Source organism: Dipteris shenzhenensis, chromosome 5 (genome assembly GCF_047967505.1).
Source record: "Dipteris shenzhenensis isolate YYH24624 ecotype China chromosome 5, Dip_SZ_1.0, whole genome shotgun sequence".
NCBI lineage: Eukaryota > Viridiplantae > Streptophyta > Polypodiopsida > Gleicheniales > Dipteridaceae > Dipteris > Dipteris shenzhenensis.
In genome coordinates this window covers 42,219,368-42,246,883 of record NC_141600.1, presented here as the reverse complement: position 1 = coordinate 42,246,883, position 27,516 = coordinate 42,219,368, and the positions used below count along the sequence as shown (strand labels likewise).

General features: G+C 41.6%; 1 protein-coding gene across 1 annotated transcript; it reads right to left on the bottom strand.

Annotated features, from left to right (window-relative positions):
- Positions 1-5,283: 5,283 nt before the first annotated feature.
- On the bottom strand, positions 5,284-16,265 carry LOC147902048 (putative glutamate carboxypeptidase LAMP1). Its single transcript, XM_087375154.1, has 12 exons — positions 15,249-16,265; positions 14,465-14,532; positions 13,271-13,352; positions 13,036-13,128; positions 7,506-7,658; positions 7,319-7,390; positions 7,040-7,127; positions 6,821-6,904; positions 6,429-6,517; positions 6,135-6,263; positions 5,894-6,037; positions 5,284-5,741 (listed from the first exon to the last, which is right to left on the bottom strand). Exons 1-12 carry the CDS (start codon positions 16,263-16,265, stop codon positions 5,559-5,561), a joined length of 2,202 nt encoding a protein of 733 aa, XP_087231280.1. The 3' UTR covers positions 5,284-5,558.
- Between the last annotated feature and the right edge of the window lie 11,251 nt (positions 16,266-27,516).

The following is a 27,516-nucleotide window of genomic DNA, read 5'->3' as shown; positions in this document are numbered from 1 at the left end:
TTTACCAAATCTCATTACTATCCTTATAGCCACATATTTATCTAGCATAGCCCTCACCAATATCAATTCACCTTTGTTGGTCTTTATCGTAGCACCAATACATGGTTCTGTTTAATGATCAATAGTCTCTTGCATTCCAAGATTGTGCCATACTTACCTCATCACTTTTGTGAATAGGATAACCTATCCTAAACATTCATCATAGTCCATTCTTATGTACCCACAAACCCTTCATCTACATCAATAATTGTTAAAACCTCTATTGTCTATGATGTCTCAACATTCTTTTTTGTCTCATTTTGTGAATTTCTATCTCAGATGTAGGGTTCAAGAATGGTTAATCTTGTCTCTTTTGTTAGGTTTTGAGTCTTGTTTTACGTATCCATACCAGGGTCAACATTTTCTTGGGTGTAGCCAATCGCAAATCTTTTTTTGGGGTCGTTTTGGGACCGCGATGCAATGCACTTGTGGGTGAGATTTTGAATTTTGCGCGGACCCACACTCTCGTCGAGAATTTTTCCGACATCATGATGCCACACTGACATAATAATGAGATGCAATATATTTATTATGAACACCGCAGAGCTTAACACATGGCAGCTATGCACTACATCATGTGCATCTCTACACTGCTTCACACAGCGCTGACCACCTATCATCGATCAGCCTTTTGGGGTCATTGTTTGCTTGGGTGTAGCCATTTTTGGTGAGGTTCATGGACTTTTCTATATATAGTTATCTTGCATGACCCATAACTTATGCATTTCTTAACCGAATTCGATAAACTTTGTCTTCAAGTTGTAGTACACATTCCAAACTTGAACACGAGAGAAAAAATTATGGAATAAGGATTTGGAATGAGACCGTTAAAGCATTACAAGTGCTATTGTATGTGAAGCATGCACCTTAAAGCCTATAGGATATAGCAATTTATTCAAAAACATCAAAATTTTGTTATATACATACATGCAACCAAGTAATCATTTAAAAGTACACTACGTGAGTTTCTCCTCAACCCAAGGACACACCTAAATGAGAACATTAAGGCATGGGTTAACAGGCCTCTAATGTTGTGCTAAAGTGATGCATACCCATTTGAGGGCACGCTCCATAACGTTTTTTTGATTTGTTGAAAACAAAAACAGATTGAAAATTTCGAATCCAAACTAGTGGAACTACTCAATGGTGGTCTTAAAACATTGATAGTTGTTAGTATTGGTATCTAGATTCACCCTAAAATGGAAGAAGTTGAAAAGTGCAATGTGCATGTGCAAAGATCTTTCAATAAATCAAATACTATTTACAATTTTGAATTTTTCCTTTATCCATGCACCTACTTGCTATATGGCTCATAAGCATGCCAAAGGTTATTGCATTTCATAATACACAGCATCAAATCCGATAGCGTGCCCTTTGGCCTATTTGAATTTTAAAGCATTTTAGGCCACATTGCACTTTTTTGGGATATCCAATTTTGCTGGCGTGTATTGCCAGAGGGGGAAAATTTGGCGGCTGAAATTTCGCTACTCCTGCAAATTTTGAATTTTCACACTTCCCACCCACCAAATCTTGGAAGATTAAGTCCCTGCAACTTGCCCCCGCCCCGCAAATGCCCTACAACCAGCACGCACCTCGACGTGACTTTGCGCAGACTTTGGTTTGCCATTGTCTTCTTTCGAGTAAGTTATCTTCTATTCTTTGGTTGCCTCACCAACTAGGTTCTCTGGGACTATTCTAGACTGATCGTGGCCATGGCATCAATGGAAACATGCAGATGGCCATGGCTTGCAAGAGAAGTAGACAGAGGCTACGAGACGAGAAAGCTAAAAAGCCAGGTCAAGGCACAAGGAACATAGTGCGGGTTAAGGAAAATGCTTTGCTAGGACAAATAGACATTTTTGGATGACCAAATGATGGCTTGCTTTATGATGACCAACTGCAGGCTAAACGAAGCATAAGGGGGCCAAGGGGACATGATCAATTTAGAAATGAATTGAAATCAATGAGAATGGTACAAAACAAAATGGAGCACAAAGATCTTGTATTACTTAGCCAAATTGTTAATCAAGATACAACGGGTGCTTCCATCTCACTCTACACACAATAGTTATTCTGGCAACAGGATGACCCTAACTCTATGTACTGAATGGCAAACGACCACCCATACCTTTTTTATGGTGCTTCATCCAACTTGTACCTTGTTTACAAGAAAAGGTAGCATCTCTATAGAGTTCATAAGTCTAAGGGTAGATTAGCCAAAAAAAGGCAACATTTATCCAAAATTGGTGACGAGACAAGCAGCTAAAATATTTGTGGAAATGCTCATAGCGAGTATGGTATGCCAATTTAAACGCTAACTCTTAAGCTCACAAGTCATTATTAATGCACAATGTTCCAAAAATTGAATTCCTTAGTTCCTTTTATCATTTCAAGTCAAATGGTCAAACTAATAGCACTAACAAAAGATTGAAAGATGCAGTAAGCACAAATGCTTGTTGTCATTGATCTGATTGGCAAATTATTATGATTGATAGAGTTTATTTACCACACTATTGAGCAGTCAACCATACATTCATGATGGTATATGGACATCAATTGAAGCTGTTGGTGCACATCTGGTTTGAGATTTGGGAAAGCTATTTATTCTACATTATCAACGTGGAATGCAAAGATTACTAGGCGATAAATAAAACCACATCAAATGGCTAAATTCTATGCTAACCAACATTGTACTCCTAGAGTACCAAAAGGTGTCATGTCAAACCTTAAAATTCTAAAGATTCAAGAGTCTTGAAAATGTGACAACAATGTCTTTGGGATGTATGCTTTACGATTACATAAAAATTGCAATCATCTTCTAGTCAGATACATTTAATCTTTCATATTAATAAATTGAAAGAGCGATTGGGTCATGTTACATGTCACATAAGGAGATATTGCAATTGCTTAATTTATAAGAATAAGTTCTACATGAGCCAAAGGCGATTTGGGCTTTCACAATAAAAAGCTATGAATAGAGAGATTGATGAGCTTGCAAACCCAATGGAAGGATGCATGAGTGGATGAGCTACATGGGAATCTGTGAGATCTTAGAGAGAAGTTTTCTGATTCATTTTCAACTTCTTCCCAATAGGGGTCCCATGCATTGCATTGTCCCACACAAACATCTAACATCCAACACATTGATTTTGTTTAGCCTAGATGCTAAGAGCTAGGGGTCCCATGCATTACATTGTCCCACACAAACATCTAACATCCAACACATTGATTTTGTTTGGCCTAGATGCTAAGAGCATTGTTGGTCATATGCGATTTTGCATAAGACACCTCGTTATACGGTGCTGAAAATTTTTATGACTAGAGAATATTAATAGCTAGAGACAAAAGTGTGAAAGAGGCACTCGAGGTTCACCCTCCAGGATGGACTTCCTTGGAAAGACCTGACCTATGCATCCTCTTATATGTTCAATCCTTCTTGTAACACGAGGGTAGTCAAGAGAATCGACCTTGCTAGCAAGGTTGCCTAAGTTCGATGTAGGGAACGTTTCCGTACGGTCGATTGTTTTTTTAGGGTTTTGATCGATTAGGGTTTTAATTTTCTGTCCGTTTTTTTCCATTTTTTTCCCGTTTTTTACCGTTTGGGATCAGCCTCTCCTCCAAACCTTATATACCCCTCCCCTTCTTCACCAAGCACTCTTTCCTCTCCATCTCCCTAGCCATCAAGCAACCCGCTACCCACCTCTCCCTCTCCCTCTCCCTCTTCCTCTCCATCAAGCTCCCCCTTCATCCCTCTCCTCCATCATTCCTCCATCTCCATCACACTCCCTCTTCTTCAAGCTCTCTCTCTCCATCAATCTCTCTCTCCAACTCCCTCAAGCCTCTCCATCAAGCTCTCCCTCCATCTCCATCTTCCTCTCCCTCTCCATCAAACTCCCCCTCCGTCTCCGTCTCCATCTCCCTCTCCATCAAGCTTCTCTCCATCTCCCTGGGGCCTCTCCATCAAGCTCCCTCCCCATCTCCCTCTTCCTCCCTCTCCATCAAGCTCCTCTCCATCTCCATCTCTCTCTTTCTCCATCTCTCTCCCTTTCTCCAAGCATCAAGATTCAAGCCTCTCCATCCTTCTCTCTCTCTCTCTCTCTCTCTCTCTCTCTCTCTCCCGCTGCCATCAAATATTCATGAAGCCTTTTTCTTGCACTATGCTTACTTTGAGAGAGTGAAAGAGAAGTCCAATGTTTGCAAGTGGAGTTGCAAGTATTGCCCCAAGGTCCAAACTAGTAGAGTGACCCGCCTTCTTATCCATTTGTGTAAGTTGGGTAGGCAATGCGGACCACGCACGAGGATTCCCGATGACATTTTTCCAGATTATTATCAAAAGTACTTACCCTTGAAACAAAGGAAGAAGTCTTCTATGGCATGAGGAGATAGTGTGCCCGAACATTTCCTCATCCAAAGCGGAGAATGAGGTCTCTCAATCCGTCTCTATTGTCTCCATTGGGACTGCTATGTCCTACGATACGGCATCAAAGAGAATGAAGACAAGTGATGCACCAAGGAGGAGGCAAGCCACTCTTGTCCAAGCCACGGGTTGCCTCTCCGATCCATTGTCATTCTTGAAAGAGTGGCAAAGACAAGCTGAAATAGAGATTGTACTAAAGATTTTTGTAAAACTTTTTGCATCTATATTAGACCTTGGTCCCTCTTTTTGTACTCACTACTTTATGTCACAAGTCACGACGCGCTACTATTTGTAATGATATATCTTCAATCCTTTTGACATGAATCATCAATGATGATATATCTTCGATCCTTTTAAGTTTTACAAATTACACCTATGCAACATGTAGAATGTTTGTGTTTCAACTTTCAAGAATCAAGTCATGGACATGTTCGTGTTTCAACTTACTCTAAAACTCTAAAATATCTCTTTTTTTTTGTATCGAACATAAGCCCAATATTTTTTAGTTCTTTTAGTACCGTACTAAATCCAACGGTAAGTATCGAACGTGATCGGCGTGTCAACCATGCTTGCTAGCATCCCTTATGTTCAAAGCTAACTGATCGGTTGAAGAGCATTCAAGATTTGGTGAGTGGTAGTGCAATCAGGTCAAGTCAAGCCGATCAACTAGGTATGAGCTAACAGTTTCAGAAGCATGAGATATAGAGAGGCTTGAGAATCAGAACTCTAGAGCTTACAGTATAATGATACCCTATTGCAAAGAGCATTCAAAGCACTGATCTTGGAGCATAAGAGTCACTGAACCATCTCCTAGAACTGAACCATAGTAAGGTGTATTTATTGTTTTTCTATGGAGCTGGCCTCTTTCATATGCACACTCAATTGGGAATACACAACGAAATGTAGGAAATTTGATGCTGATGTGACTTATCAGCCTGATAAACATGCTGTGTTCATCATGAACAGGTTGTGGAAGAGATCAAATCGGCACATGTACTGTCGAAAAATTGCAAATATCCTATGCGACCTATTTACATGAAGCTTCGTTGCAGTGTGCACCTTCCAATGTGGCAAGAAAATTGTAACAATTTCCTCACACATTTCAAGTAAGCTCTCCTCTTAAAGCTAATGCTGCACGAGATATTGCTCGAGCCACCCTCCAGATTTCGTGCTCCACAACTGACCAACTCATTGAATTATTGGCAATATTTGCAGCATATAATGCATCCACTATAGAAGGGAAAGACATTGAAGCATAGTCATTGTTTGTAGTGGGCCCATAGACCTGAAACAAACATGTAAATGAGATTATGTTCTATCAAAAAACCCTGGTTACAAATTAGTTGACTGTATTGGCAGATATTGTGATTTGAAATGCACTGACATGTCAAATTTCAGTACGCATCAGAAAACATAGACAGCATAAACAGATCATACCATATGCTTGTACCAAGCCCCCCTGGGCAAACCCTCAGGATCTAAAAAGGCACGTTCAGCTAGTAAGAGGCGGTCATTTAAACTTCTTTGCTTTAACACGCCCTTCAATGATCCTCTTTGATGAGCACCAGCACAAGTGAGCAACTGAATCAAAGAATTTAATAAGCTGCATATCTCTAACAGACTTTGTGGAAAGCATATACTCCCATTCAAATACATTGAATTGATTTGAAAAACATGCCTTCATTTCGTGCAAAATACAATGGGCAGCATCAAGGAGGTCCGAAATGGCAAAGTAAAGAGGTTCTACAGTCACATTATGGAAAGACCCTCCAGATCTGAGTTCACCATCCAGGGTCTCTGCATAAACCTTTACGTTTTATCCTATCAGCTATGTCCTTCACACTCCAATTCATGGGTTTATGATTCTCCACCCTTCATTGTTAGATATTAAACGAGGAACAAATTTCAATACAAATTTGTAAAAAACTATTCTCAGAGGTTTAATTTGGCAGGCTTTAAGACATTAGCATACCTGCAGTTCAGTTGCATAGGCCTCATAGTCAAAAGGGAGTATTACACCGTCAACAAGTTCAAGAGTAAGCAATCCCCAGACTTCTGCCACTGCAATGTTGAACAGAAGGAATGACTGATGACTTCATGAGAATACTGTTGGATAGATATGAAACTTGAGCTCCATCACATGCAGACTACGCGCTATCAGATCCCTACTTGCGCCCCATAAGTGCAGGCCACACACATAAAAAGGCATGCTTTTCATGAACACAACCTCTATTTTGGTTTCCTCAGTTCAGCACTGATAACAGGTAGAATCAGCCAAAAAATACCCTAACAATAAAAAACACTCTAGGTACTAAAATGCACTCCATATTTCTCCCTTATCCAAACTGAGAGATTAGATAGTACTTGCTACATGCCGATGGAAGAATGGATCTCCAAATTTGACCATCCAGTTATAGTTGTCATAAGTTGAATGGTAAACCGGATAACCTGCAGAAAAGAAGACAGTACTCGTAGCTTTGATCAGTTTACACAAAGTGTGCACAACAAGAGAACCAAACCATTGTGCACTTAAAATCACCATTTGAATTTGTAACCTACTCAAATGTCTGAAACAATACTTACTTCCTCCAAAAGATAAGTCTATCGCAGGTACACCTGCATGCTGCAGAAAAGGTGCATAATCTGATCCTGTCCCTCCTAGCCTTCCAATCTGTAACCAAATGAGAAAGCTCAAGATCATATATACCATAAAGTCAGTTTTTAGTATCATTTTGATGTGGCCAATAATTTGCAATTTAAGGCAGACCTGTGCAGTACCATCAAGCAATCAGTAAAGATTATGACATGCAGATGCCGCTCTTAGCTGACATAAAGAACATTAGGTATCTACAGAGAGCATACCAGAGAGGAAGACTGGCTCGACTTGACCCAAGAATCATAAATGGTAGTATCATCTCCATCAGGATCCCTAACCTGTAATTAGCAATTACATTGTAGTCATCCGTTTGCAACTTTAAAGTGTTCAGTCACATCTCAGGCTGTACATGCAAAAATATCACATTCTTTCTGAATAGCAGCTGAAAGAAACCATTTGGGTTATCTTCTTCAAAAGGCCATCAAGTTGTGGTGTCGCTGAAGCAAAGAAACCAGGGCCAGCCACTGCAGAATCCACATTCAAGTAAGCAACTGCTCTTGCTGAAAGTAAGCCATTATTTTCCTCCACCCACTCAGTGGAGCCAATCTGGAAGAATGAAAGAGCACCTTGCCAATCAGCATTCAATTAAGAAGGTCTGCTCTCTCTCTCTCTCTCTCTCTCTCTCTCTCTCTGTGCAGCCCTCAGGACATTGTTGTAGACAATTTGTATATATATAGATGAATCCAGGAACATGCTGGAATTCTTACATAAAAGATAAACTTAAGTGCAGTTTAGAGCCTCACGGCTGTCGACCACTAGATAACAAACCATCAAACCCATCACACATCGCAAACACTTCTTTTAGTGTTGAAGAGAAGTCTACACCTCTCTTGCTTCAAACTTTCGATTTTACCATTTTATATACAAAAATCATTTTGGAAAATTTGAAGTCTCGAATAAGTAATCTATCTCACAATTTTCAGTTATAAATCTTATAAAGATAGATACAAATCATGAAAAGTTGAAAAATCAGCTTTACATTTCGATTTTTGTTTGTTGAAATCTAAACATAATGACATTGATTTAAAGAGGAGAAGATACACCAAAATTGTCGATGCTGAAGATGTATGTTCTTGGTTAAACTTTCTTTTGGACAAGCTTTACATAGTTCTAGTGGAGTCTTCATTTCAACGAATAGTTGGAATTTCAATGGGTACTAACTGTGGAGTATTTCTGGCAAACTTTTAAGTTTCAATTCATGCAACGTCTAATAATGTCTTAACACTTTTCCTATAGTATTACATAAACTTAGTAAGATTAGCGTTTTATAGAGATCTTCCAGACTTCCAAGACTCTATGTATATAGATTCACATGCCTATGGTGGATGCATTTAGCCTCGTAATTCTTGTGAGTTTAATTGCACTGCAAGTGGAGTAGATTGTAACTTCTTAGATCTTGGCATCCAAACTCCACACTAAACGGAAAAAACCAGAATATTCTTGTTTACAAATCATAAAAATGCCCCACGCTACATCAATTATTTCTGATATGGCTAAATATGGAGTGATTGCATCTCAATTTCATATATTCTCTTGGCTATGCACAAGTATTAGCGCTTTTGTTTCTAATTTAGTAATTTGATACTTTTGCTTCTACATCAGAGCTATAATCTCAAAAAGGTAATGAAGAAAGTTCGAACTGTTTTGCATTCTAGTGATTATGTCTTCGGAAGATCTTCTTTTGGTATGTTTAGGATTATTGATCGGAAGATTAGAAGTCTAATGGGGAGCTTGAAAGCCCACTGTCTTTTCTAAAGTTTTGTTTCTGTTTCTTAAAGCTGCAAACATGCATATTTGTACATGCATGCACATGCATATGCACACATACATACACACATGAACTTATGTTTTTTTTTTTAAAATAAAGTAAAATAAAATAATTTGTAAATACTTCTTATATCAATCTTTTTGTATCTTTAATGTTTATTTTTTATTTTTCATTTTGTTTTACGCGTTCCTCTCTCTCTCTCTATATATATGTGTGTGTGTGTGTGTGTGTGTGCGCGTGCGTGCTCGTGTGTGTATTTGCCTTTGTCTATATGTGTTTTTCCTTTTTATGTTATTGGGTTTTAGCTTAAAATTAAAAAAAAACAAAAAACAATCAATTTGTAAGATTAGATGTGTTCTAGTCTTATGGAGGTATATATGTGATGGAAGATAATGATTGAGTGAGTGAAGTGTGCATAATTTTTCACTAATGTCTACAAGACAAAAAGGTCTATGAGACAAAATTGATACAGTGCCATAGTCCAAGAGAAGAGTCCAGAAGGCATCTTGTGAAAAAATATAAGGTATAGAAACGTCCTTGCTAGAGGTTAAATGATATTCTCACGGTTGTAATCCATCACAAAGTTTGAGGTTATAAATATCAAACTAGTGCCCAGTATCTCTGGTTCTTTATTTGAAAGTCAATACCCGCATCTTTGTATAAATGTCTGCTCTTTTGTATGGGATGTGCAAGTATATGTCAACACAAAGTTCTACTCCCATTACTGGGCATTCTATGAAAATAGTGGCTATCTCATAGTAGTGGAGTTGAAATATCATATGACTTCTACAACGCCTATAGAGTCTTTCAAAATCCAACTTACATCTACAGGAACATCAATCCCTCTCAGTAAATATTTCCAAAGCTCTCTCCTAAGAAATGCAAATCCCTCCTCTACCTGCAGCATTTCTTTTTTTTCTGTAAAAGATAAAATTTTAAATTATACAAGGGACTCCCATAATAGCCTGTCAGCAATATTTGTATTGAAACTTGGACTTCAAAACCTGTAGCAACCAGAGATAGCACTTGTGTGTTGCTTCAATGGGCCCTTGGTGAGCTGGTGTCGATGAGAAACAACCTCCTCCTTTCTTTAGTTACATCGCCAGGATAATCAAGAGGCTGCAAATCGCCAGAATGTGCACGGAGATCAAAAACATCTCATACATGGGCCATGTTTTGGAGGGCCTTTGGCGTAGAGATGACTCCAAAAGACATATTTATTATTGTCATAGGCAGGAGACCACAAATATCTAGCATGTACGCATCGTCTATAAGAGCTCATCCCCATGGGACCTCAGCTATTGGCATTCTTTTGTTTGGAGTGAAGATGACTCCCAAACTCTTTTGATTTCCTGGCATGCATAACACTTCTAGTGGGACAATGACATGTCTTGTTCTTCAAAGAGGGAGCCTCCTCCTTATGCAGACTCTTTGTAGAATTGGCATAGACCACATTAGTGACCTTGCGTGCATGATTTATAGCTCAAAACAAAAGTTTACTCTTAGGAAAGGAGAATCCTGAGAAGTCATCAGGACTTTTGCAACAGTTGTGACTGCCACCTGGCAATGTTGGCAGCAAATGCCAGTAACTCAAGCACCACCTCAAAAAGGAGGGATTCACCACCCCGTGTAAGGTAAGGTAAGGTAAGGGCTCCCAAAGTGAAGATTCCAATCATGGCGCAAAATGCCCCTGTAATGTCCATTGTGGCTTGTCTAAAGGGCACCATTGAGAATTTGCTAGCTATATGCATTGCCCAATCCTCATGTGAGCGAAGAGGTTGGGATTTGGGCCCTTGTGAGAAGCTCACCAACTACTGATATAACTGAGTGGAAGCAAAGACCATAAGAGAGCTTGACAACAACTGAAGTTAACTTGCCCACTGACTGCATTGACAAAAAAATTTACAATTGGAACTGAATGGGAACTCCTTGTCTGTGCAAGATCTGCAGCCTCCTTAAGGACTGAGGGGCTGCTGCTCTCTAGCTGAGTCTCCCAGAAACTTGCCAATTTCTGCCGCAACCCTTATCTCCACTGCCTGCCACTGCAGCGGGAGAGTTCCTTTGGCTGAAAAAGATACCTCCACATTTCACTGGACATCTGTGAGAATAGGGAGCTCATGAGAAGGGGAAATCTCAAGCTGCAAGAGCTGGGGGAGACTGAGGAATGGTGCCTGATGTGCCCTTTAATGAGACTTCTGGTGTACCCAGGGCAGACCTCTGAATCTGGCCGGCCTTCCCTAAATGGACAACCTGTTGAATTAGGCTCGACTCTCTCCTGTTTGGGTTGTCGACCCTGCTACTATTTCTCAAGTTTTGGTCACCTAGTCCACGCCTCTAGGATTGTCTTCTGCTGCTGCTCCTATTTTCCTGCCAAGAATGAGATATAATGAAGATAGCCAGGACCACAACATTGTCAATCCTGACTGACTGCTCTATAACGAAGGGAGTACATAACCTGATTCTCCTGCACCTTGACTACAATACCTACTAGTACCGACTATCTGCCTCAAGGCTATACATTCCCTTCTCTAGCCGCTAATGACTAAATTACATGCACCCGCTAGCATGTCTTTGCATCCTATAGGGACGGAGTCACGTGATAGTCCTCCAGTTGAACAAACCAAGGCCACCCAACAGGTTCCCACTTTGTCTCTTGCTAGCCCTGCCAGAGCTGTAGGTGCCAGCCAGCATAGTTCAGGATGGCCCCAAGATTGGGGTCAATCATCCAGAATTTACCCAAGGATTCCAACATATTCCGTAATAACCACCTCCTCTCCCTGTAGTCTCATGCTTACAATCCTTTCACGCTAACTCCCGCCCTTGTTTCAACATAAATCCTTCATAAGACTCCAACAAATCTAATCTTGCAGATTGAGATTTTTTTTTAAAGACGAAATAATTGAATCAAACCCAATAACATAACAAACAGAGCACAGATAGACAAAGGGAAGGAAATATATATATAAAGAAAGAAACGGCACAGAAAACCCAAGGGCCAAGAGAAAGGAAAATTTGGAAGAACTTAAAACTAACCAATTAGCATTGCAAGTTGCAATGCTTATGTTCTCATTGGTGTCCAAGCATGAGACAATACTTTCTGGGTTTCGAATGAGTCCAGACTTCTTGGAAAACCCCATTGTTAGATCAATAAGAAAAATAAAAGTTTGGCATTCCAGACTTTATAATTCAACATTTGAACACTAATGTACCTAGATGAATCCAGGAACATTCCCAAACTCATCCTCTAAAAACACAACATAGTGCAGTTTCAATCTCACGATAGTCATTCATAATATTGAAAACCATAAACTCCATCATGCATAGCAAGGACTAGCTACTATGACATCCCCATTGACGTCATCAACACCCAACAATGGGTGTAGACCATAGTATAAAAATATGCTCTCACACATACAAATCCACACACCCACACATACTTGAGCATCCATTTATACAAAGTTTTTGTACTGAGTTTCTGTCGGCACTCCAGAGGCGAAGGGCAGACTCAGCCATGACGAAGGCTAGCACTAAAGGAGAAGGCTAATCAAAAAGTAGTCCAAAATCTCTTCATTCAAGCTACAACTGCTTGTGAAGTCTAAACGATTTCATTTTAGTCTCTCCCAAATGAGCATCTAAATCTAGCTGATAGGGCAACACACCATTTAACATAGAAACAATTATCGCAATACTAGCAGGCCGCAACTTGGACAACAACTTCACAAGGTGAAATTTGCATGTCTGCTAATACGGCAGAAGCATATACCTAGATGAATCTAGGAACATTCCCAAACTTATCCTCTAAAAACACAACATAGTGAGTTTCAATCTCACGATAGTCACTCATAAGATTGAAAACCATAAACTCCATCACGCATAGCAGGGACTAGCTACTATGACATCCCTAATGTACCTTCACTATGATACCGGAACCATTAATTTGAGGATCAGAACCAGGTAAGTAGTTAAAAAATTTGTTGCGAATATTCAAAAATGCTATAAGAGTTGCAGATTTAAACTCACTACTTTGCCAAGTAAAATACTATTGTGTCCAGCTTTGGAGGTATCCAGTCCAGAAAAAACGAGGCATGATTGCCCCATTTCACGGGCAATTTCATATTAATGAGTTCCTTGTCCAAGAAAGATGAAAATACCAACCAAGCCATACTCTTCAGCATCCCAGTTACAAAAATAGACAGTTCTCCGTGGCCGCCAACCTTGTCTTTGCAGCATGCCAAACCTTCGAGCAACCTGCATGTCACAAGGCAAGGATAGATGTTCGATGAGGCCCATTTATGATGTTATCAAAAAAGTCTTACTCTCCAATTTTAAAGAATACATTTCACTGAGTTTCAAAACAAAATAAAGCATGTCTACAGGGAAATATGCATACTTCAAGTAAAACTGCTGTTCCACTGTTTGGATCAACTGCTCCAAACGTCCAAGCATCTCTATGATTTCCAAGAAGCACATACCTGAAGCAACCACCAAAACCCTCATGAGAAGCACAAACACATAAAAGGGGCTCAAGGTGTTTCACAAGAGTCACAGCGGTGCTGCCACCTGAAGAGTAAAAACCCTCCAACCTTTGCACAGGTTTTTTGTATGCATCTCTCTCTCTGATTCTGATTCTGTTTCTGAGTCCCAACTCTGAGACTGACTGGTTTTTCAGTTTGTACCTGATACTGGATAGATTGATCTGGTCCACAATGCAGTTGCAGTTGTAGTTGACTATTTCTATTCATGATTATGCTTTTTGTTAGCATAGATTAGTTACTCAGCAAGGGCCCTAGCACGCCCTTTGCTTCAGCCCACTGAGGTTTGTATGAGTTCGCTTTTCTGTGTACTTTGTCCCATAGGCCCGCGAGGCCTCCCGTGGAGGTTAATACGCTGGTTTGTCCCTCCCTCTCATTGCTTCTCCTAGTCCCCCTGTGTCAGTGCTTTTCCCCCTTTTAACTTCCCCAGTCTTGCCAGTTGCATCCCTTCCTGGAATCATCTGACATGTTTGCAACTTTGCTTCTTGACTCTCTTTGTTATGTATTCTCAAATATGAGTACTAGCAATTGCCATTTTACTAAATATACTTGAATGGTGCCCCTTTTTCCCTCCCCTTAAAACCCCTTGTTGATGTGCTGTTTTCCTGTTTTGTTTTCCTCCATTTCTGTTTCCGTTTCCTGTAACTATGTTCCAAACTCTCCATAGCCAATGCCATTTGCAACGCTGATCAAACGTTGGGGGCCCCTTCCTGTCACCTCCTCCCAAATGCAGTTCCAAAGTTGCAAGAAGCCTACATGCTCTAATCCTCTAGCATGTATCACTGCCTATTGCCCAGCAGTCAAAAGTGTAAAGACAGTATGCAAGAGACCAACTCTAGATCAATGCAAAACTGCCACTCAGTAGATATAAACTCACAAGTATGAAATGCCATTACTACATGAAATTCAATAGTGCAATGGAAATAGGCCCCTTATATCTACACGTTAGGTCTTTCATAATAGTTCAACCCATGGGACAATGATGGGCTTCATTCTAAAGCATTCTTGGACTAGCCTGACTCACAAAACAAGGGATAGGAAGGGATGTTCACCTGTCAGGTTCGTCGGATCCTCTCATTACAGCAAAAACATTGCGTATAGTGGCGATGGTCTGGTTACCCTGAGAAAGACAGGTAATGTTACGTCAATGAATGATTTAAACAATACAAAGCATTCATGGCAAGGCCATACTATCTGTTGCAAACACGTAATTAAAACTGCACATTCGCAGAGCAGATCCTAGCTTCAGCCACAAACCCCAAAAAAAAGACTACGGTTTTTGACACAGGTTGGAGCTTAGGAAATGCTGCCACGAGCCACCCTTGAACTATCACTACCTCTTGGATTTTCACCCTTGGACTCTTGGCCTTTTACGGACTCATGAATTACCACAAGCTCTTGCACTACCACCCTTGGACCCTTAGACTACCACGGGATCTTGGGACTACCACCCTTGAACTACCACAAGCTCATGACACCATTGGACTCCTAGACTACCACGTGCTCTTGGACTATGCCACATGTCACCCTTGGACTCTTGGACTACCTCTTCGATTAACACCCTTGGACTCTTGGACTATCCTTACCTCTTGGATTACCACCCTTGGACACGACTTTTAGAGACTCATGACCTACCACAACCCCTTGGAATATCACACATGCATACGTGTAGACAACACACATATGCATGTGTATATACACGCACACCAAAACACACAGGCGCGTAGTGGCAGAGGACCCGCGGAAGTGCAAACTCGCACACCTTATAATTGCGTCTTTGTTTGTTGCAGTAAAATGTAAGCTGAAAAACATAGGCAAAAATTTTACAGCACTTACTACGTAAGAAAAATTCACTGTCGAGGGGCCTCTCCCTACACGGTAAGCCGGCAAATCAAGTGCCCCGTGCCAGGAAAGAGGCGCTACAGGTCCTTCCAGTGACTTCAAGATGGGCAGAGCGTCTTGGGCGGAAATTGGAAGGGAAGGAATAGATGGTAAGTTGGTCGCCGGATCTTGGATGGACAATCTCTCTGCATAGGAGGTACTAGGCCAGCCAGGAGTGAGGGGATCCCCGACCTCTTGGAAAACAGTCCCTCGCTGCACGCCGCTGGGCGGCAGCCATTGAGAATCCGGGTAGAAACCAGAAGTGCCATTGGCCGCATAATCCATTGGGTCACTGTAGATGAGAGCAGCGGCAGCGCCCTCTTTAGCAGCGAGAGCGACGATGTCGCCTCTGTAAATCTTTCCATATCGAGCGACGACAATGGCGCCATCGATTGGAATGCCCAATTCTCGCAGGGTCTGGTAATCTGCAGAAGTTCCATAATTAACATAGACGGCCTGGGAGACGACAGAGGAGGAGGGGGAGTAACTATGGAAGGAAGGGAGGATATCAGGGTGGGAAGAGTAAGGATCTTGGGGGAATTGAGCTTCTTGGAGGGAGGAATGGAGGAGGGAGCCATCAGGGAGGGAGACAGACAAGGAACGGGAGGAAGGGAAGGAGAGGAGGACATTGTAATCTCGGAAGCTGGCATGGAAGCCATAAGAGGAGAGGCAATTGAGCACGTAGAGGGCAGAGGCAAGGTTGTGGGGGGAGCCAGAGGGGTGAGGGTTGAGGGTGAGCTGGTGAAGGTGGTGAGCTATGGTGTTGTTGGAAGGAGAAGAAGAAGAAGATGATGAAGAAGATGAAGTTGAATGTTCAAGGAACTTGGAAGAGATTGAACCTCCATCTCTTCCATGAAAACTCAAGCTTGGTTTTTGAAGAAAATCTAAGTCCCACAGTGACGGATTGGAGTTATGCACCCACCCTGCCACTATGAGTAACAACAAGGCTCCCACAACATAGCTTGCCATCATCTCTACCCCTCTGCTCTGGATTCTCCACCATCACCTCCCATTAATTGCCAAGAAGAGGGGTGTGCACTCCATACAGGAATCTCAAAAGATCTCGGAAGATTCTAGTTCCCGAGAGTTAGTGCACACGTCACCACCAAATCGCCGTTGGTCATGCATCCGGTTTGTGCACACGCCTAATTGAAGGGGGAGCACAAATGCGCCCTCCGATGCTCAAACTAGCACCTTCGTTTTGGAGGTTGCCACTCCACTGCGACCGGCAATGGGAGGTGAAGTAGAGAGAGAAACCACCAGCTAGAGGTTTTCTCATGCCTGAAGGAGTGGCGGAGGGGGCTAGAACGGTGGCAGACTGTATAGCTCCAGTGAGTGGCAACACATCTCTAATACACACGTTAACAAAATTAGGGCGGCTCCAGAAGGGCATCTGAATGCGCAACCCATAAGTAGCTGGTGTGCAATCCAAAGGCACATAAACTGTGCTCCGTGTGCACTAAGCCTAAAAATAAGTAGGAAAGGGTTCCGAGGAGCGAATTCTGGGGAAGAATCTCGAAAGATTTTGGTTGCCATAACCTTCCCAAAGTATGCTCCCTAGACTCCTGTAGCCATGTGTCATCGCCGGCGCATCAGCACCTGCATCACAGTCACCTGCCATCAACCTTTCATCCAATCGCAACCTACTGCCATTTTGTCCGATCGCCATCATTTTCTCTATGATGATGTGTCATTATCTGGTTAAATATTCTCTATGATTGTGCTAAGTTGTCATCTTTTTGTGAAAACACCTCTATTTGGGTGCTAATCATGTGTAAGTAGGTGGTTAGTTTAGTTTCCCAAGAAGATTCTGCCGATTTTTTTAGGTAGAGTTTCCTTGATATGGCATCTCTTAATCGAATGGCTCAAGTTAGATCTGAACTAGCAACCTTGACGAGCACTAAGAGGCTCCTCAAAGTGGAACAACACTTTGTGTTTACATTGTCACACTTTGTGCTAGCCCATATGCTTCCTACATAAACCAACACATACAACCAAGGGGGGTGTGCGCGTGTACACACATTGGGCCAAGGCACCCACCAACGTGGCTAGCTTAACTCCATCAGAAAGGCTTGCTTCTTTCAAACCCCACTCAAGCTCTCTCTCATCAGTCTCAATACACATAGGTGCGCATGCAAAATTTTACAAAAAGCAAGGGTGTGTTGAGTAGTTGATTTGGACTAGCTTACACCTCCAAATGCACTAGTTGTAAGTTCTAGCCCACCCAAGGTTGAAATTCCTACTCAACCACCCCCCCCCAAAAAAAAAAACACACATACTTCCCTGTCTATGGTCTATGCAGTGCTAAGCATTTGGAGCTCCATACAAGAATTCTTAACATTTTAAGTCATGTATGTTCCACAATAGCTTGTAGCTCATGTTACAAGGATGTTGTAAGTAGATCCAATATTCATACCTAGATGGTTGCTTGTCCTACTATGAGACTAGACAGATACTTGTGATGTTGGCCAAATGCTTCCCAAGATGTTTGTGCCTCTTTTGTTTCCAATGGTTGGCTATGGTTGGCTCATATCGCCCTTTCAACTTATTGGAGTTTATCTAGGTTAATTGTGTCACAGTGACCCTACCTTTCTAAGAGTGTTCTCAACAGAAGCGGAATGGAAGAGGGTGAGAGGGAGGGAGAGCCACACAAGTTTTGGTGGGTGTAGAACACCCTAATCTTCTTTGTCATTCATTTATATATGTGTTTGAGTATTGAACATAACCGAGATTAAGGTACGGTGGCCTTTAACCCCCACAACCTCCCACATAAAGGCCAATGTGCCTTTAAGGGAGAACAACCAGTGAGCATACTATCCGATACCCATCAATACACAACGATACTCAAAACGCTGGACTAGGTAGACTCTTCGTCAACATCTCTGCAGTGTTAACATCTATATGAACCTTGACAAGCTCTATGCGCTCGCCCTCAAGTACCTCCCTAATGAAATGATACGTGACCTCAATGTGTTTAGTCTTTGCATGAAAGACCGGATTCCATGCTAGCTAAATAGCACTCATGGAATCAGTATGTAATGTTGGTACACCTGTATGGATCCCCAAAATTCCCACTAGCCGATCAAGCCATATAACCTCCTTGCAACCCTTTATGGCTGCAACATACTCGGCCTCTGTGGTAGACAAAGTAACGCACTTCTATGCGCGAGACATTCGCGAGAAGTGGATCTCTTGCTATCCACATGCCCTGCATAGTCTGAATCTGTGTACCCAAGTACACGCAACTCTTTTCTACCAAAGCAGAACATCTCCTCGGTACCCTTTATGTACCTCATGATGCACTTAATTGCCTCCCAGTGCCTCTTCCCTGGATTAGCCATATATCGGCTAACAACTCCCACTGCAAATGCAATGTCCGGTCTAGTAGCTATCATAGCATACATAAGACTCCCAGTCGCTAATGCATAAGAAACCTTGGCCATCATGGCCCTCTTCTCATCTGATTTGGGACTACTGCCTGACTCAGATATGGAGGCAATGGAGTACTTACTGCCTTCCCCCCTTCCATATTGAAACGCTGCAATACTTTTGTAACATACTCCTTCTATGTAAGCCAAAGGAGTTTCCTACTTCGATCATGTGTGATACGCATACCAAGAATATGACTTGCAGGTCCCAAATCCTTCATATCAAAGGCCTCATGCAACTTGAACTTCAATGCATCCAGCTCATAAGTGTTCTTGCTAGACAATAGCATATCATCCACATAAAGTGCTAGGAGTATTAGGCTATTATCCCTCGCCATTTTAGTGTAGAGGCAGTGATCAATCTCACTTCTTCTGAAACCTTAGGACTGAATGAAAGCATCAAACTTCTGATACCATTCTCTAGGGGCTTGCTTAAGGCCATAGAGACTCTTTTTCAGCTTGCAAACTAAATGTTCTTTGTCCTTTTCTTCAAAGCCTTCTGGATGTACCATGTAAATTTCATCATGCAGATCCCCATGCAAGAAAGTTGTCTTGACATCCATCTGCATAAGCTCCATATCCTCTGCTACCACAAGCCCAAGCATGCATCTAAGTGTGGTCATCTTCATAACCGGAGAGAAGATCTCATCAAATCCACACCCTTCTCTTGCTTGAATGCATTAGCAACCAAACAGGCTTTGTACTTAGGCACATCATCACCTATGACCTTCATCTTTTAGGCAATGCTTTCTTTCCATGGGGCAAAGAAACCAAGTCCCAAGTCTTATTCTTCATGAGTGAAATCATCTCTGATTGCATAGCATACTCCCACTTGCGCTAATCCTCGCGCACCATAGCCTCTCTATAGCAAGAAGGCTCCCTGCAATCAATAAGCATCACATAGTCTCTCAGGAACAAATCTCTCAGGCAGTCTCTAGACACTCTAGCTGATCTCCTCAAGGGCATTTCAGCTCGTTGTCCCGCATGCATATCAGCCACATTTGGCTCATCATTTCCACCAATAAATGATCCATCATCTTCTCTTGATTGTGTACCTGTGGGAGTACTTGGGGGCACCATTTCCTGCACATTTGGTGCATGGACAGATTGTTGTCTATCAACATATGCGGGTGGATTCACATCCTGGAAAGTGATTCTCCATACCATCATGGCTTCGTATGATCTTCTTTGCTTCTGGATCCCAGAGACGATAGCCCATCTCTCCACTTTCACCCAACCCAGAAAGATGCATTTCCTAGACTTAGGATCTAGCTTCTTCCAAAGCTCTTTTGGCACATGTGCATATGACTCACACCCAAATATACATAAATGAGAGTAAGAGGGCTGCTTGCCACTCTATGCGTGTTCAGGAATACCACCATCCAAACTCTTACTAGGTGATCTATTGCTCACATGCATTGCAATCTTCATTGCCTCAGCCCAAAAACCACTAGAAAGACTTTCATTGGAAAGCATATATTGCAACCTTTCCTGAATGGTCTGCTTCATTTCTACAACTAGATTTTGCTCTGGAGTACGAGGGGATGTGACCTCCCTCTTGACCCCATGTGTATCACAAAAATGCTGAAAGTCATGAGAGAGAGACTGTCCACCATTGTCAGTCCATAGGCATTTAAGCATTCTACCTAACTGATTTTCAACCAAATCCAACCATTTATGAAAACCTGGACCACATCGCTCTTCTGAGCTATAGCATAAGCCCATACTTTCCTAGTTGCATCATCAATTAATGTCACATAGTAGTCACCCCCGCCTAATGACTGTGCAAGCATGGGACCACATAAATCTAAATGCACCAAATCAAGCTTTTCAAACTCTTTCTTTCCCCTTCTTTTATGGGCTAGTTTAGTCTGGTTCCCATAGAGACAATGCTCATAAAATTCACAGCCAGAAAAACCAAAATGCACTACATAACCCAAACGGCATAAGAGTTTCATTCCATAGCTCATGTGCCCCAACCGGCAATGCCACAAAGAAGTACTTGGTTGCTCAGTTATTGCAAGAACATGATCAGACACCCCTAAAACATGTAAGGGATAAAATGTCCCACACTTGGCACCCTTTCCAAAACCATAGAGTCCTTTTGAATTTTCTAACTCTGAAAGCCAAAGGTGGTCTAAAAACTAGCATCATCTAGCTCACCCGCATTGAAATGAGACTCTTGGTCAGCTTAGGTAAATGTCTCACATTTTTCAAAACAAATGCAGACCCATTTGCAAAAGAAAACTTTATCATCTGCTCCCACTATGTCACATGCATAGTTCCAAGATGCACATAACCTGTCTTTCCACTATCATAAGTGGAGAACCATTCCCTATGGGGAGTAACATGGAATGAAGCACCATAATCCAAAATCCAATCCTGAGAATATGCATCATCTGAAGTGGCAAGAAAATTTGCAGGTAGACTAAACATGAAAAGAATGTCATTGTCATTATTATCATCGTTCCTTTAGTATAATATTCTCAGTATTTAAGTTTATGTGGGCTGCACCCATTCGATCTAGTTGCAAAAGAAAATTTGCTTTCATTTCCTCTCGACATCCTTCTTATACACAACCTCCTCATATTGATAAGCGGTAGCTGAAAGACTTGCGCTATAATTTCAGGGGAAACCATGACATTCTCTGCAAGTATACCTCCACTTCTTTGGAAGCTCTCGTACTGTGCCAATGCGTGCGGGGAAGCCTTCCATGACGTCCAAGGTAAGCTCGCATACTGTAATAAACTGATTTTCTTTAGCCACTTCTGATGTTTGGAGAGATCCAATGATACCTTGAAGTTCTCAAAGCTGGCCGTGAGCATCTGCTTCTTTTGCGGAGGAAGGGGTGGTTCTCCATGCAATTCGGTCTCCTCCAGATCCGCTATGAATATAGCCTTTTCCGCGGGGCTGGGCTCTAGGATGGGCTTTTGCGAGCAGGGGTGAGAGACTTCTTGGGACCCATGGTTACGTCAAGGAGCATTGTATCACTTAAGAGCTCAAGGGTTGGCTTTGGCTATTTTGAGGCGTTGGGAAGTGTGAGCCGATGGCTTCTCTTGGCCGCCATATGTAGATCAGTCACGTGGGAGAAGTTTGCATCGATGTGTCGTGGCGATGGACGGTCCGTCAGTTCGGTATGCAAGGAACTGGCAGTGCTTTTCAGCGATTGGGAGAGACTAGTGTTGATCTTGCATTTGGCACTGCTGGTGTTATACTCCATGATGGGGTTTGTTGGGCAGGGGTCAGTGAGGATGGTGTTTGTGGGAGTGAGAGCCTTATTTGAGGGAAAAGGTTTATCGACAAGAATTGGGTTGATACCTCGTACGTCCTTGGGCAGTGCAGTCGTCGATTCGGAGAATCCAATTGTCTAGCATAGATTGCCTTGGATTTGTGGGGTGTTGTCAGAGTCTCGTTTGAATGTCGGAGCTAGGTCGGATGTTGAATCAGTGGTCGGATCGGACGCACAATATTTTGGCTTGCCTAAAGCAGATTGGATTCAGATCAAAATCAGACGTCTTAGTCGGATCAGAATCGTACTATGCTGTCAGAGGAAATTTGGAAAGGCTCGTCGGACCGGAGTCGTAGTTCGATCGGATAGTAGGATTCATGTTGCACATGTCGAGCGGATCGAATTCGGAGTCGTTTATCCACTCACACGTGCCCATCAGATTGGAGTCAGAGTAAGACACACTGGTCGGACTCGGATCATACTCGGAGTTCTCAGTCGTGGGCGTCATAGCAGTTGGATTGGAGTCGGACCCTTCGTGGTTGGATTGGCATCAAACCCTTTGTGGTCAGACTGGCATCGGATTGGCGTTGGGTTCAAGATTTCCACTATGGCCACGTCTGCTAACTCCCGTGTACCTTCACCACTTATGTGATTGGATCTGTATGGTTTAGAGCATACTTTAGTTTTGCTGGAGATGAAACAACTCGTTTCTTTTGTGTTTGTTGGACTGGCATTGGACTTCTATCAGAGTTTGTTGTACACAAATCCTTCAACCTGAATAGCTGAAACACAAACATCATCTTGATTAATATCAATAGAGAGCTACGGAGAGATTGTATTTATCTTTGCTTGAGTGGGGTTAGGCCCAATATAAGGTTTAGCCTAAAACCATTCACTGGTCTGTCAAATGCATTACCATGAAGGTCAACTAATTGGAAGGTGCCTTGATCAAAAGCCTCAAGTACCTTGAATGGGCCATCAAATCTCAGCTTAAACTTCTTTGGCATTTTTCCCAACTTTGTGTTGAACATCAACACTAAATTACCCTTGTTGAACAACTTGAACTTTATGTTTCTATTAATCCATGCTGCCCTTCTTTTCTTGAATAATATCAGGAGTATGTGAGCTTGTGAGCCTATCCTCATCCAATTGTACAAGTTTTTCTAATCTGGCATTGATGGAGTCTTTTGGGGATAGTCTATTATCTATTGCCACTCTCAAGCTACCTGCAAGAAATTCCATAGGCACTACTGCCTCACAGCCATATACCAATCTGAAAGGTGTTAATCCAGTTGCAACCTTGTGTGCTGTTCTAAGTGCCCTTAGCACTGAATCCAAGTGTTGATCCCAATCCTTTGGGTGATCGGCTATTGTGCTTCTATACACTTTTTTCATCAGTTTGTTGGAGCTCTCAGCCTGCGTATTGGCTTGGGGGTAATAGGCTGTAGACTTTTTATGCAACATCATGTGCATTTTGGTCATCTTCCTAATTGTTTTGTTGATGAAATGGGTCCCAAAATATGAACATGAAGACCCTACACTCTTCTTTAAAAAGCTGTTGGATTCCAACGTCAGATCACATTGGATCAACTTCTGAATCTTGTTCCAGCATTCAAGAACCAATTATGTCAAAGTTTGCATTCTAAGGAGATTCCTCAAACAAAAGATCATCCATAGAGTGAAGATGAAGATGAAACACTAGACATTTACACATCCACCATTGAAGATGTGGATTACCAAGTCCCACTCATAGATGTGGATTATTAAAGGCAAAGGATACCAGAAGTATCGGTAGATGGAAGATCAGGGGTGAACATCCTCTCTAAGGATCTATTTAAGAAATTTTGTTGCAATGAACTTGCACCATCCCCATTTTAGGTCACAATGGTTGATCAAAGAAGAATAGGTAGTGTGGAGGATTTTGAGGCAATGGCAAAGCAACCGGCAAGTTTGTTGGACAATCTCGAAGTGCCCGTTGGATTACAATCCGCTTTCGCTGAATGCTTAATTTGAGACATAGCTTTGTAGACACCTCACTCATTGAAGTGTGTTCACTTGTCCGGAGTTTTTTGGTGGCTATCCAACTGGTTCTTGTCGTGACGAAGTCGCTTATAGAAGTTGTGAAGGATTTTTGAAAGTGGTCCGATCTCTGAATGATGTCACATGCTGAGTCGGCTTGTATGTTGTCTCATGCTTTGCTAGAAGTCGTCTTTGCGACAATACGTTGCTGTTGTTTTGATTTTCTTGGGAGCTCTTGCCTCTGTTGGTCGATTTGTGTTGTAGTCATTGTAGATCATACGGTTTTTATTCTTGTGCAAAATTGCTATGTAGCAGTAAGTGGCAGTCAGCAGAGCTCGAACATAGTAGAGGATCACCAATAGTGTTAGTGGTGTCTCTAAAAGATTGAAAAACACCTACACATATCCACTCCTAGCAATGGGAATGCTAGGGTTGGACTTCAATCTGACTAATGTCAAAAAAGAAAGAGAGTACAAAGCATACAAATAATCGAGACAATCGTTTGTAGATTAGAAATATTGTGTATAGTTTGTATTACAATAAATAGCAACAACAATCCTTCATGTAGGAGGTGATGATCAGCTTATAACAACATCTGATGGTATTCCGACCTCAGTCGGATAACAATAAAAAAACAGACATAGTCCCAAAAATGATGTGGTGGATAAGGCCACTACCACATGCTGTTAGGGACAATTATAACTATCCCTACAATTACAAAATATCCATACTTGCTATTGTAACCCCCCCTTACTAGAGGTCTACTCGCCCTCCTTTATTGAGATCTGTGTGGATGGAGTAGTCATCCTCAACACCTATCCTGCTATACAGCAGGGTATGAAATGCATGGTCTACCCTACTCCCATCATACATGACTGCATGATCGGATGGCATGCGTGCTACCACCCTATGTGCGTTTTTTTTTTGGTGTTTATGCATGCAAGATCGCTATATAGAGAATGTCATTTTCCATTGCCCAAGTCATGGATAGATCAAATATGCATGCCTGTTATAGCTATCTACACAACTCAATTTACCATTTGGGCACAAAATGCAAAAGACAAGGAGCTCAAATTGAAGAAGGCCAATGACTGCAAGAAAAGAGAGCCTAAAGGGAGGATTTACGATCCAACCCCCTTCAGGAAAAAGGAGCAAGAAGGGATGAATCTGCAACCAGGAAGCTCAAATCAAGGGAAAGAGGAAGCGACCTGAAGGAAGGAGCCGAGCCCCTAAAGGAAGGAACTAGCCCCCTTCACGAAAGGAACAAGGAGGGTCGAGCTTGCAATCAGGGAGTTGAAAAAGGCGACCTCCTTAATGCAATGTGGAATTAGTCCCTTGAAGGAAAGGAGTGGTTTGCTTCTATTTTTACAAGGATAGTAACTTAACTGCCACCAGTGCGGTGGACAGTGGTTGGTTGCACACTAGGAATATAACTACCACCAACGTGATGGTTTTCTTCTATTATTATTATAATTACAAGACAAGATGAATGGCATACAATTCATTTGTTTAGGAATTGGGGATTAGTTATGGGATTTCATATTTCTCAATGTAAGTGCAGTTGTTAAGATGTGTGTGTTTTTGTGCAATATCATAATATTTCCAAAGTGACTAAGGTGATGTTTTCTCAACTATGAGACTAGATAGTGTCCTTTGAAAGGCCAAGGACCATAATGTGAGATGAAAGATTTCGATTAAATAACTAATGTGAGATGAAATATTTTGATTAGACCACTACAATGAGACAAAATACTTCGATTAAACAGTCAAATGATGAGGTGGACATGTTGGTTGCATGAAGGAATAATAAGAAGGTTGGGCTCAATGAACTCTCGAGCCCTATTTAAGTGCAGTGCAGACACAACTAAGAACCCATTATGAAATCTTGCCCCAAAACTCTATACACCGATCCACCTACTGTAAAATCTATGGCATACGTAAAAGACTTTGGAATGTTGATGTTCTATCTCAGAACAATGTTGGATGACCTTCTCGTAGAAACAGACCCAGAGAAGAGGGAGGGAAATAGCTACAAGAAGGACATGCTTTGCAATTGGGTGTATGCCTTGGAGTCAGAAAAGATGTTGAATATTAATTTCCTTGGCTGTCATTTTTCCTGCTTCTTTAAGGTACTTGTCAATCTCATGATGTAGGTTTCTTTTGGCAAGACATGATGGCAGCACAAAGTTGTATAGAGCACCAATACTTGGATGAAGAGGACCGCGAGTGAAAGGAGGAGTTACTATGGGCATATAAGTCGATAGATGCAAGCAAGTAGTTGGTGGTCCAAGTGTGTAATGAGGTTTGCGATAGTTCATGAGACTGGCCTAAAGAGCTAGGAGATGATTGCTATAGAGAGGTTGATAAGATTTGGGAGTTTGAAATCTCCTTAAGCCACAAAATGCCATTGTATTTTTGAAAAAGTAAAAATCTTGCAGGCATTTCTTGGACTACCATCATCCATGATTTGTGGTGCTCGTAATACCTGATTTTGTGTCAACCTGCTTCCATGTGAATACTTAAATGTTTTAAGTAGCCTTGTGGTTGAAATCTGACAATTAAAGATAACCAGTCTAAAGAGGACTTTTAGTATAGCACTATGCAGTGAATTTTAGGATAGCATGGTGGTAGCGGAGAATAAGTAGTTGCTAGTGCAGTGGTTGGTTGTACATTAGGATATTAACAGCTACCAACATGGTGGTTTGCTTATATTATTACAAGATGAATGGATTTTTGGATGTGTGGATTCATTATGGGATTTAATATGGGCCAGCGCAGTGGTTGTTTGGGCTATACTAAAAGCAAGCATGGGATTTATTGTTTGGGATTTACAAAAATAATTTAATAAAACCAGTGTGGTGGTTGTTTGGGATGTACTAAAAACAAGTTATGGGATTTAATTAAACCATCGCTGTGGTTGCTTGGGATATACTAAAAACAAGCATGGGATTTCTCGCTTGGGATTTACAAAAACAATTTAATAAAACCAACACGGTGGTTGTTTGGGATATACAAAAAACAAGCATGGGATTTATCATTTAAGATTTACAAAAACAAGTGCGGTGGTTAGTTTGGGATTTACTAAAAGAAGCATAGTATCAAATACATTTTCCATTTTCTAGGACAAGTGGAATATTGTTTCCTTGCAATGAGACTACATTTTCTTAGTACTATGTCAGTCGTCCTCGTCCACTGCTCCAAGACATCCCAAGATGTGCTGATGCATGTCTAAATCCAATTTAAAGACACTCTTACCCTTCTTTCATTGTTGCACAGGTTTCATCAAGAAATTAATAGCTCTTACTAGATGAGAGTACACAAATGTTTATGGACTCTTATGTAGTAGTTCGTAATTACAACCTCTCTTGGATGGTTTTTCAATACTAAAAACCTCTGACTACTACATCCCACATCTCGTAGGTTGTTCCCTAATTATTCTTAAATGCCAAGCTCAACCTTGAGCTTAGGTTCTATGCATTGCAACAGAAAGTATGGTTCATCTTTCGCGTTCTCACCAGAGGCATCGACAACTGCAAAGTTATCCCCC